Source organism: Budorcas taxicolor, chromosome 17 (assembly GCF_023091745.1).
Source record: "Budorcas taxicolor isolate Tak-1 chromosome 17, Takin1.1, whole genome shotgun sequence".
Taxonomy (NCBI): domain Eukaryota; kingdom Metazoa; phylum Chordata; class Mammalia; order Artiodactyla; family Bovidae; genus Budorcas; species Budorcas taxicolor.
This window is the reverse complement of record NC_068926.1, coordinates 58227921-58239864: the sequence shown is the minus strand read 5'-3', so window position 1 is coordinate 58239864 and position 11944 is coordinate 58227921. Positions and strand designations below refer to the sequence as shown.

General features: G+C 46.6%; 1 protein-coding gene across 1 annotated transcript; it reads right to left on the bottom strand.

Moving 5' to 3' along the window:
* Positions 1 to 358: 358 nt before the first annotated feature.
* On the bottom strand, positions 359 to 634 carry HRK (harakiri, BCL2 interacting protein). Its single transcript, XM_052655197.1, has one exon. It carries the CDS (start codon positions 632 to 634, stop codon positions 359 to 361), a length of 276 nt encoding a protein of 91 aa, XP_052511157.1.
* Positions 635 to 11944: the final 11310 nt, after the last annotated feature.

The window sequence follows — 11944 nt, the reverse complement described above, 5'->3', positions numbered from 1 at the left end:
ACTTGCACTGTGTGCTTGCTTGAAGGGTTGGTGGGACTTACGGAGGCTAAAGTCCTCCCAAAGCCCCTCGATGGAGTGAGTGGCAGGAAGCGCTTAATTAAGAGGAGTTGGAGACAAGGGGCAGAAACGGTGGACCTGGTACATGGAAGGAGAGATGGGGACTGTCTAAGAAGGGGAAGAAGATCCCTGCGAGAGAATGCAGCAGAGAAGATGGGAAGCCGCAAACTTGCGGCTCTCCGGCTCCCAAGCCAGCCTCACGTCTCCAGTCCCCAGCCGCCGCGCCCTGGCGCTAGCTCGCGTACCTGTTGCTCGCTCCGGCTGGGTCTCGGCTCCGGCCCCACCAAGAAGCCCCGCGTTCCTACAAGTTCCGCCTGCCGAGCAGCCAGGCCGCCAGCGCCGCCACCTGCGCGGCCGCGCACAGCCAGGGCCAGTAGGTAGGGAGCGCGCCGGGCGCCGGCGCCCTCCGGCTCCGCGCGCGGCGCCGCCACATGGTGCGCTGGTGCAGCTCGTCGCCGAGCGCCTTGAGCCGGGCGGCCGTGAGCTGCGCGGCGGACGAGCGCAGACCCAGACGGCCGGCGCTGCAGGCGCACACGGCCGGGGGGCCACGGCCGCGGTGCAGGGGGCACGGGCACATGACCGCTCGCCTAGCTCCCTCCCCGCGTCCGGTCGCCCCTCGCCTCCTCTCCCTCCGGCCTCCGCGCCTGCCTCCGCCGCGCTCCAGTCGCCGGGGGCCTCCCCTGGACACCAAGTTTCTCCTTGTGTTGTGCGTTTGTTGTGCTGACGGCGCTATTATTAATTAAAGTGTCACATGGTGGAGGGGGGCGGGGAGGGCGCGGGGAGGGGGGTTACATCATCCGGCCCCGAGGGTGGGGGGGGGGCTGCAGGCAGAAGAAACAGAGAGGTAACTTTTAACCCTAACGGCGCCGGCCGCGAGGGGACGCGCGGCTTGGGAGAGGAGGAGCGCGGGGCGCTGGGACGCCTGAAAGCACCGCTGGGGTCTCGGGTTGGAGGGGTCGCAGGAGACCCTCAAGGAAGCATGGAGCGCCGGGGGAGGTTTTCTCCTTCTCTTTTTCCCGAATTAAGCTCCGATTCCAATTTGGCGATGGGAACAGGCTTGTTTGCCGTTTTGGATGAAGCTGATGTCGGATTCGGCTGCGTTAAAAAAAAAAAAAAATGTTCCGAAGCTGTTGTTTTGAATGGGAGAGGTGGGTCGGTTCAGAATCTCCTGAGAGGGCCAGATTCAACCCAGCTTGCCTACTTTGGGGTCTGACTCCGCACCTGTAGGATGCGGATACAAACACATTCGACACCGCCCCCCCCCCCCCCCCCACACACACCCCTGTCAGAGATACGCCGCGGGACCCTAAAGCGCCCCCAGCGCCGCTGGAAACCTTGGGAGGGCTGGGATTGGCCTTTAGCCTTGGCAGTTTGCAGCGCACCGCGTCTCCACCCGAGAAAGACCCTCACTAGGGGTTTTCCAGGAGGAAACTTATTTTCGTGTTTCTTTTGTCAGCATTACTTTCCTGCCCGGGATAGTCTGTAGCAGTGATCTCCCTTTAATGCTCAATAGAGACTCTAAGGGGTTGGGGATGGGGCGGTGGCACCGCAGACTTCAGCTTCTTCTTCTTTTTTTTTTTTTTTTCCCAATCCTAGAGTTGCCCCTGTACCCCTCTAGTCTGGAAAATCTGGATCTGTGTCTGCTGGTGAGGGTACAGATGGGCGAGAGGGCCCTCAGGGGTTTCTTTGGGGGAGAATGAGACCCTGATCTACCTTGAATCCACTGGGGATTCAGAAAACTAGGGGAGCCTGGAGAGGGCTCCAAGCTGGCCTTCTAGGTCCTGATGAGGCAGCTCCATTGTCTTTTCCCCAGGAGCAGAGTGTTGCTAAGGCCTGACAAGTCCTTTGGTCACTTGAAAAAGATTCTTCAAGACTATGAACTTAGTTTGGGTCTGGATTTATCATGGAGAGTTTTCCCCTTGGCCTGCAGCATGGTCAGGGCTGAGACCCCATCTCTGCTGTGTTTTCTTGGTGCCTCTTTATGTCCTAGGTGCTTCTCTGGTGGTTCAGACGGTAGAGAATCTGCCTGCAATCAGAAGACCCAGGTTCCATCCCTGGGTCAGGAAGATCCGCTGAAAAAGGGGATGGCTACACACTCCAGTATTCTTGCCTGAAAAATCTCATAGACAGAGGAGCCTGGCAGTCTACAGTCCATGGGGTCGCAAAGAGTCGGACATGACTGAGCTCATTTTTGGATCCACTAGTTCCCAATTCTCCTACCCTTAATAATGATCAACACTTACTGAGTGCCTTCTGTTGTAGGTTACTGGGTCCCTGTCTACACTGCCTAAAGTTAGTTTCCCAATTCTAGGGTGGTGAGAATGTGCTATTACTATCCTTTTTCACAGATGAGGAAACTGAGGCACAGGGAGGTAAAGGCTCTTGCCAGGAGATCACAGAGTTGGTGAGGAATAAACCTGGATCTAAATGAGGGCAGTCTGCTTCAGGCTCTAAGCTCTTAACCATGGTTTTATACTGCCCCCTGTAATCTGGGAATAATAATACCTTCCTCCCAGGAGTGGAGCAGAGATTAAATGAGAGAAATGTGTGCCAAGCACCTGGCAGGCAGCGGGCCCTGGATAAACCTTGGTTCCTTTCGCTTCTGGCCAGAACCACTTCCCCATTCTCCAGGGACTCACCTCCTTAATCCCCGCTAGACTTTGCAGAGGGGACCGGATCCTTGCCCAATGTAGCGTTCCAAGAATGAAGATACATTGTCTATTTAAAAAGCCCTTTGGATTTAAATTGAACAATTCCCTCCTCCTCCCCCTTTTTAATCTGCACGCTTTTAACGGCTCACTTCATGGACATTAATTTTAATGGGACGATTATTACCCTGTTTGGAAGCGTGCCCCTCGAAATGCTGGGCTTGTGAGGTGGCGCTGGGTCGAGTCCCAGCAGCTTGGATGTTTTCTGTAGTAGAGAGAGTACAGTCTTGGCCATGGGGACGGTGGACATGTTGTCCAGCAAAGAGGGTGATGGAAAAGAGGGGGAAAAGGGAAGACATCCTTCTCTCCCCTGACACTCTGCAGGTGACAGTCAGTCCCTAACTGTCTCACTTTTGAGTGGGCCTATCATTTACTTACTGGGGAATGTGGCCTTGAGATGAGGCTTTTTGGAGCCTCTGTTTCCTCAACTGTAAACTGGGAATAATAATAGTACCTACGTTACAGAGTTCAATAAGTTCATACCGGGAAGCCCTGAGCATGGTGCCCAGCACACTGTGAGCACTTAATAAATGTTGGCTAATGTTGCTATTTTAAGGTAAATCATGTATTTGTCAAAAAATGTTCTTTGCAGAAGGTTGGAGGGCCCACACCTTCAAATATTTTGGGTTGGCAAAAAAGTTTGCGTAAGATGTGATGAAAAACCCAAATGAACGTTTTGGTAAACCCAGTATCTATGGGTCCCCTGTTGTGAACTGACGGTTTAGTCACTGATGATGAGTATTATCTAAAAAGATCAAAGTGTTTGGGAGATTGACATGTAAAACTCTCCTAATACCTTAGTAAAAATGAGTTTTTGATGTTAACGTTTAATTTAGTGAACACTTACATGGTGCTAACCCTGTGCCAGACACTGTTCTAAGTGCCTTAGATGCATTAACTCATTTAATGACCCTGTGTAATAGGATGGACTTCCCTGGTGGCTCAGATGGTAAAGAATCTGCCTGCAAAGCAGGAGACCCGGGTTTGATCCCTGGGTCTGGAAGATCCCCTGGTGAAAGGAATGGCCACCCAGTCCAGTGTTTGCCTGGGGCATCCCATGGACAGAGGAGCCTGATGGGCTATAGTCCATGGGGTCACAAAGAGTCGGAGGTACGATTCTTAGTCCTTTATTATGGATGAGCACACTGAGGAGGAGCATTTAATTTGTCCAAGGTCATACCGCTGTCTGGCCCCAGAGTTAATACTCTTTAGCATTATGTCATCACTGGGGACTTGGAAGAGGGAGGGAAGAAGAGAGGTTGTTATGGGCTGAACTACGTCCCCCTAAAATCCCCGTGTGGAAGTCCTAAGCACCAGTACCTTGGAATATGGCTGTATTTGGAAACTGGGTCTTTTTATTTATTTATTTTGACCGCATTGCACATGGGATCTTAGTTCCCCAATTGGGGATCGAACCCACACCCCCTGGATTGGAAGAGAAGTCAGAGAAGTCCCAGAAACAAGGTCTTTAAGTTAAAATGAGGTCATTAGAGCAGAGTCCCAACCAATATGACTAGTCTGCGTATAAGAAGAGGGACAGACACCACAGGTTCAAGAAGGTGGTCATCTGAAAGTTGAGGAGAGAGGCCCTCAGAAGAAACCCACCATGCTGACACCTTGATCTTGGTCCAGAACTACGAGAAAATAACTTTTTGATGTTTAAGCCCCCAAGTCTGTAGCACCCTGTTGCTGCTGCTACTGCTGCTAAGTCACTTCAGTCGTATCCGACTCTGTGTGACCCCATTGATGGCAACCCACCAGGCTCCCCCGTCCCTGGGATTCTCCAGGCAAGAACACTGGAGTGGGTTGCCATTTCCTTCTCCAATGCATGAAAGTGAAAAGTGAAAGTGAAGTCGCTCAGTCGTGTTCGACTCTTAGCGACCCCATGGACTGCAGCCCACCAGGCTCCTCCGTCCCTGGGATTTTCCAGGTAAGAGTACTGGAGTGGGGTGTCATCGCCTTCTCCAGTAGCACCCTGTTAGGGCAGCCCTAATACAAAAGGAGTGTGTGTGTAGGTGTGGGGGGACCTGTCCTAAAAAGAAAGCTAGAAGCAGATATTCACCAGACTGCCCCCACTTTTACTGCTGGCCACGTGCTTGGACATTTTTCTAGGACTGTTCATGTGTTTCCTTCTTTCTCCTTCATGTCCTGTTGGAAACATTTAAGGGAGAAGTTGTTTTAGTGGATTATTTTGAAAAATAGTTTGTGAAATCCAGTTGACACATTTATTCAGAGGAAACTTTCCCTAGCAATTGCCACGATGCATAGCTTCTCTCTCATAAAGAAATGATAGATTTTTCTGGTCCATGAAAACTTCCTATAGCACACAGGTACTCAAAACTGGGCTCAGTGGGACTTCCCTGGTGGTCCAGTGGCTAACACTCCTCACTCCCAATGGAGGGGCCTGGGTGTGATCCCTGGTCAGGGAATTAGATCCCTTGGGAGGCAACTAAGACTTTGCATGTTGCAATTAAAGACCCCACATGCTGCAACTGGCAGGTGTTCAGTAAATATTTGTGGTGAGGAAGAAAGAAAGAAACAAAGAGGGAGGGAAGGAAAGAATGAATGAATGGTAAGCATCCTGATTTGTCTTTCTCACTTTCAGATATACACAGTGATGTACATAGAATTGCTGCCATCACTAGCATAAATTCTTACTGCAAATCATTCCCTTACCTCCTACAGAAACCAAAACTCAAGTATTTTGAGCAGGGAGTGTGTGTGTATGAGGAGGAGGGTGGTGGTGGTATTTCTCTTCTTTAATTAAAAAAATATAATTACCTATCCTGGTGTTTGAGACCAACTGAGCCTTACCTTATGGTGTCTTAATTTTTGTGACTTGGTGAAGTGGTAAATGAATGAACAGCTGTTGCTGCCTCCAAACAGCTGTGTTTTCTGAAGCCATATATTAGTGCCAGGGGCATATTTGATGCCAGGAGTCAGCCTGATGAACAACAGAGTTCTTGAATCAAAATCAGAGTTATCCCACAGTGATTGGACACCCTGTGCCAGAGAAACCTAGGTTTGAACCCTAGCCCTACCATGCAATCTAGGGCCCTTCCTTGGGCATATTTTTCATCTCTCTGAGCCTCCACTTTCCCATCTGTAAAATGGAAATAATAATCAAAGCACCTACCTCATTGAGTTGTTGTGAGGATTAAAAGGAAGACTTTATCACATGTTTAGCTAAGTGCTTGGCACTCAATAAGTAATTGTTATGATCCTTGTTGATGTATCAGGATTATTAAGCATCCACTTAAGAAACAAGAACAGGGACCCCGACCCAAACCCACTGGGAAAACAAGAGGATTCATATTTCAGTGAGTCCAGTATTCAATGACATCACAGTTATTCCTAGGAAAGTCCCCTGCATTCAGTAGACCCAGAGCAAGACAGCACTCATCTCTTACATTTATCCCGTTTAACCCCCTGATACCAGGAACGATGGGGTAACTCCTCCAGAGACTTCCTAAGTATTCATTTGCTACTTCTCCCTTAAGGATGTTTCTGTTGTAAATGAAGAGAGAACAGCAGACGAATGTCCACAGCAGGAGAGGAAAGCTTAACCAGCGCATAATTATAGTCTCATCAATACTTCAAGTGTAAAGGGTAAAGCTCACTTAAATAAAACCTAATGCCTTGATTACTGGAGTCACGAGAGATAGGGTTGATTAAACTTGCACTCCTGCTGTGAAAATTCAGACGTATTGTCCCTTGCTCAGGCAATAATCACTTTATTGGAGGCAACTGAGCTTAAACATGTGAATCGCTAGACATGAAATTATACTGATGAGAGGGTAAATGAGGATAAATACTAGAGAACACTTTGGCAGACCTGGAAAAATCAGAAATTCATATACCCTATGATCTGGTGATTCCATTTCTAGCTGTTTACTCTTAGATCAGTGGTTCCCAACTGGGGACAATTTTGCTCTCCAGGAGACATTTGGCAAAGTCTGGAGATGGTTTCTGGTTGTCAAAACTGAAGGGTGCTACTGGCATCTCATGGGTAGAAGCTTGGGATGCTGCAAAACATCCTATAGTGCACAGACAGCAGAGAATTATCTGACCCCAAATGTCAAAACCTTGTGTGAGAAACCTTGTTCTAGATACACAGTTGATATGCATTTGGTAGGGGCTTTCCTGGTGGCTCAGTGCAGGAGACCCGGGTTCAATCCCTGGGTTGGGAAGATCCCCTGGAGGAGGGCATGGCAACCCACTCCAGTACTCTTGCCTAGAGAAGCCCATGGACGGAGGAGCCTGGCGGGCTGCAGTCTGTAGGGTTGCACCAAGTCAAACATGATTGAAGTGACTAAACAGTAGCAGCAGCAGCATGCATTTGGTAGAGACTTAAATCATAAGGGTTTTTATTATTTTCTTGACAACCAGTCCAGAGCAGGGATTGGCAAACTATGGTATGTGAGCCAATCGGTCTGCTGCCTGTTTTTATACAAATTTTATTGGAATGCAGCATTGCTCATTCATTTATGTATAATTTCTGTAATTCTTTCTGCTGCAACAGTAGAGTTGAATAATTGCAACAGAAACTGCCTGCCCTGCAAAGAGTAAAATATTACTATCTTGCCCTTCAGAGAAAAAGTGTGTCAACCACTGATTTGGAGGAAGACAAGCCGAGGATTGGGTTTGTGGTACAACTATTTCATTAAGAATCAGGCTATGCTTTTACTTCTACTCCAGAGTCCTCAGTATTCTGGTTTTGGTCCTCAGGCTTATTGTCTCATGGCTGTAGGATGGCTGCCACAGCTCCAGATATCACATGTGTACTGGATTGAATAGTGTCCTCCAAAGTTTGTCTCCATCTGGAAGCTGTGCATATAGCCTTACTTGAGGATGGAGTCTTTACATACATAAGCAGGTTAAGATGAGGTCATATAGGATTAGGGTATATTCTAATCTAATGACTGATATCCTTATAAGAGGAGGGAAATTTGGACACAGACGTACACAGAGGGGAAATGACTAAGGTACAGAACTGCCTATCATGGGGGCCACATCAAAACTCAGCATCTCCCTGTGCCCAGTCCTGCTTCTTTCTCCTCCCTTCCCTAGGTAGTGATCCCAAGGGTGTCCCTTGTGGTTGTTCAGCTGCTAAGTTGTGTTCGCCTCTTTGTGACCCCATGACCTGCAGCCCTCCAGGCTTCTCTGTCTATCACTATCTCCCTGAGTTTGCTCAAAGTCATGTCCATTGAATCAGTGATGTCATCCAACCATCTCATCCTCTGTCTCCCCCTTCTCCTCTTGCCCTCAGTTTTTCCCAGCATCAGGGTCTTTTCCCATGAGTCACCTCTTCATATTAGGTGGCCAAAGTATTGGTGCTTCAGCTTCAGCATCAGTCCTTCCAATGAATATTCAGGGATGATTTCCTTTAGGATGGAATGGTTTGACTCTTTGCTGTCCAAGGGACTCTCAAGAGTCTTCTCTAGTGCCCCAGTTCGAAAGAGTTAATTCTTCAGCCCTCAACCTTCTTTATGGTCCAACTCTCGCACCCATACATGACTCCTGGAAAAAACCATAGCTTTAACTATAAGGACCTTTGTTGGCAAAGTGATGTCTCTGCTTTTTTAAAACACTGTCTAGGTTTGTCATAGCTATTCTTCCAAGGAGAAAGCGTCTTTTAGTTTCATGGCTGCAGTTACCATCCACAGCAATTTTGGACCCCAAGGGTGTCCTTAACAAATCGCTGTATGCTAATCTCCATCTCAGATTGAGTTATTGAGAAACCTTACAATAACCATGTTAGACCTTCCACCTTTGTTGAAATGAAAGTTCTGATGCTTTGGTCAAAAGATAACCATATTACAGACAGTTGAATGGGTAAACAAAATAAAGTCTAGCCGTACAAGGGAATAGTATACAGCCTTGAAAAAGAAGGAAATTCTGACACACTCTACAATATGAATGAATCTTGAAAACATGCTAAGTGAAATAAATCAGACACAAAAGGACAAATATTGTATGATTCCACTTCTGTGAGGTTTCTACATAAGTCAAACCCATAGAGACAGACAGAATGGTGGTTGTGAGGGGCTGTGGGCAGGAGGTGGATATTTAGTGCTTAGTGGGTTTAGAGTTTCACTTGGGGTTAATGAAAAAGTTCTGAAGAGGGATGGTGGTCATGGTTACTACAATGTAAATGTACTTAATGCAACTGAATTGTACACTTAAAAATGATGAAGATGGGGAAGGGATTCCCTAGTGGTCCAGTGGTTAGGATTCAGGGGTCTCATGGCTGGGGCCTGGATTTGATCCCTGGTAGGGGAACTAAGGTCCCACAAGTGGTGTGGCACAGCCAAAAACAAAAATGGTTAAGACTTTATGTTATATATATATTAACAGTTTAAAAAAAATCAACAGCAACAAAAACTCTCATACAATCATGCTTCCAAGTCTAAAGACCTTTTATCTATCGTTCTTAAACTTTTTCTTTCCTTATCCCCACAGTTAAAAAAAATATATATATATATATATATATATATATTTATTTATTGGCTGTGCTGAGGACTTTTTTGCAGCATGCAGGATGCATACTCTTAGCTGTGGTTTGTGAGATCTAGTTCCCAGATCTGGGATCATACCCCCACCCTGTGAAGTGGAAGCATGGAGTCTTTATCCCTAGACTTCCAGGAAAGGTCCCATATTTTACTTTTTTTTAAATTATTATTTTATTTTAGTTATAGGATGATTACTTTATAATTTTTGATGTTTTTTTGCCATACATCACCATGAATCAGCCACAGGTGCACGTGTCCCCCCATCCTGAACGTGCCCCCCGCCCCATCCCTCTGGGTTGTCCCAGAGCACTGGCTTTGGGTGCCATGCTTTACGCATCAAACTTGCACTGGTCATCTTTTTCACGTATGGTAATATACACATTTCAATGCTATTCTCTCAAATTATCCCACCCTCACCTTCTTCCACAGAGTCCAAAAGTCTGTTCTTTATATCTGTGTCTCTTTTGCTGCCCTGCATATAGGATCATTGTTACTGTCTTTCTGAATTTCACATATATGTGTTAATATACAGCATTTGTGTTTCTCTTTCTGACTTATTTCACTCTGTATAATAGGCTCCAGTTTCATCCACCTCATTAGAACTGACTCAAATGCATTCTTTTTTATAGCTGAGTAATATTCCATCGGGTATATGTACCACAACTTCCTTATTCATTCGTCAGCCGATGGACATCTTGGTTGCTTCCATGTCCTAGCTATTGTAAATAGTGCTTCAGTGAACATTGGGGTACATGTGTCTCTTTCAATTCTGGTTTCCTCGGTGTGTATGCCCAGCAGTGGGATTGCTGGGTTGTATGGCAGTTCTATTCCCAGTTTCTTAAGGAATCACATCATACCATTCTCCACAGTGGCTGAACTAGTTTGCATTCCCATCAATCCCTGTATCTTTCTTAAAAATCACAATATCACAGTCATGGTGTATCATCCTTTTCTTGTTTTGTTTTTGGACACGCTTCACAGTGTGCGAGATCTTAGTTCCCTGAGTAGAGTCTTAACTACCGGACCACCGGGGAAGTCCCTATAATTCTTTTTATTCGTTGGTGGACTTGACTTGCTAGTATATTATTGAGACTATTTGCATGTGTGTTCATGAGAGATATTAGTCTGTTGTTTTCTTTTCTGATAATAAGCGTATTAGGGGAATTCTGGCCTCATTGAATGAATTGGGAAGTATTCCCTCTGCTTCTATCCTCTGAAATAGATTGTGGAGAATTTACATAACTTATTTTTTAAATGCCTGATAGAAGTCACCAGTAAATACATCTGGGCATGGTGTTATTTTAGAAGGTTATTTACTATTGATTCAATTTATTTAATATAAGCTTAATCAGATCATCTATTTCTTCTTGTCTGGGTTCTCATCCAGGTTATCAAATTGGTAGGCATAAAGTTATTCATAATACTCTTTTTATTATCCTTTTACTGTCGATAGAGTCTGTAGTGATATCTCCTCTTTCATTTCTGATACTAGTAATTTACATCCTTTCTCTTTCTTCCCCTCCTCCCATGTGGAGGCTGGAGCTGATTGAATTTGGACATTTCCCTTACCCCCAGGTCACTTAGACTCTGATAATATCCCATCAAGTTGTGCTCTGTTTAACTATTAATAGTTTCTCCTGAGGGCAAGCCTGGTTAAAAAGAATACTCTGGTGTATTTCAAAATGGTTCATTTACCCTCTCCCCACTGGAACTGTGAGAGGATTTTTCTCTGATGCCTGTGGTAAGAACTTGGTCAAACTTCTAGAGGAAAAACTCACAAAAGAGTGGGGCTCCTGTGACTGGGTCCCCCTTGAGCTTTAATCTCTCAGACGTGTCCACACTGAACCTCAGGCAGTGCATCCATTACAGCTCAGGTTTTCCTATCTCAGCACTGTTCTGCTTGTGAGCCTCTGCTTCAGTAAGCTAGACTCCCTGTATTCACCAGTTTCGTCAATCTTTTTTAAACTTATTTACTTATTTACAGCTGCATGGTGTCTGTTGTTGCATGTGGGCTTTGTCTGGTTGCAGTGGATGTCTCTTGCTCCAGAGCACAGGCTCTAGGCTCTCGGGCTTCAGTAGTTGCCAGTCGTGGCCCATGTGGCCAGAGCCGCAGTAGTTGTGGCCCACGGGCTTAGCTGCTCCACAGCATGTGGGATCTTCCCAGCTGCTGCTGCTAAGTCACGTCAGTCATGTCCCACTCTGTGTGACCCCATAGACGGCAGCCCACCAGGCTCCCCCGTCCCTGGGATTCTCCAGCCCACATCGGAGTGGGCTGCCATTTCCTTCTCCAATGCATGAAAGTGAAGAGTGAAAGTGAAGTTGCTCAGTCGTGTCTGACTCTTCGCGACCCCATGGACTGCAGCCTACCAGGCTCCTCTGTCCATGGGATTTTCCAGGCAAGAGTACTGGAGTGGGGTGCCATTGCCTTCTTTCCAGACCAGGGAGCAAATCTGTGTCCCCTGCATTGGCAGGCCGATTTTAAACCACTGGACCACCAGGGAAGTCCATGTTTCACCAGTCTAGGGGACAGTGGTTTCCTCTGTCATCACCTCTCTTATGGATATAAGAAGAGTGGAAGACTTTTCAGTCTATTCAGCTTTTTACTTGTTATGACAGAGTGGAGGCTTCCAAGCTCCTTAAATGCAGAATCAAAAGTCAACCTAAGAA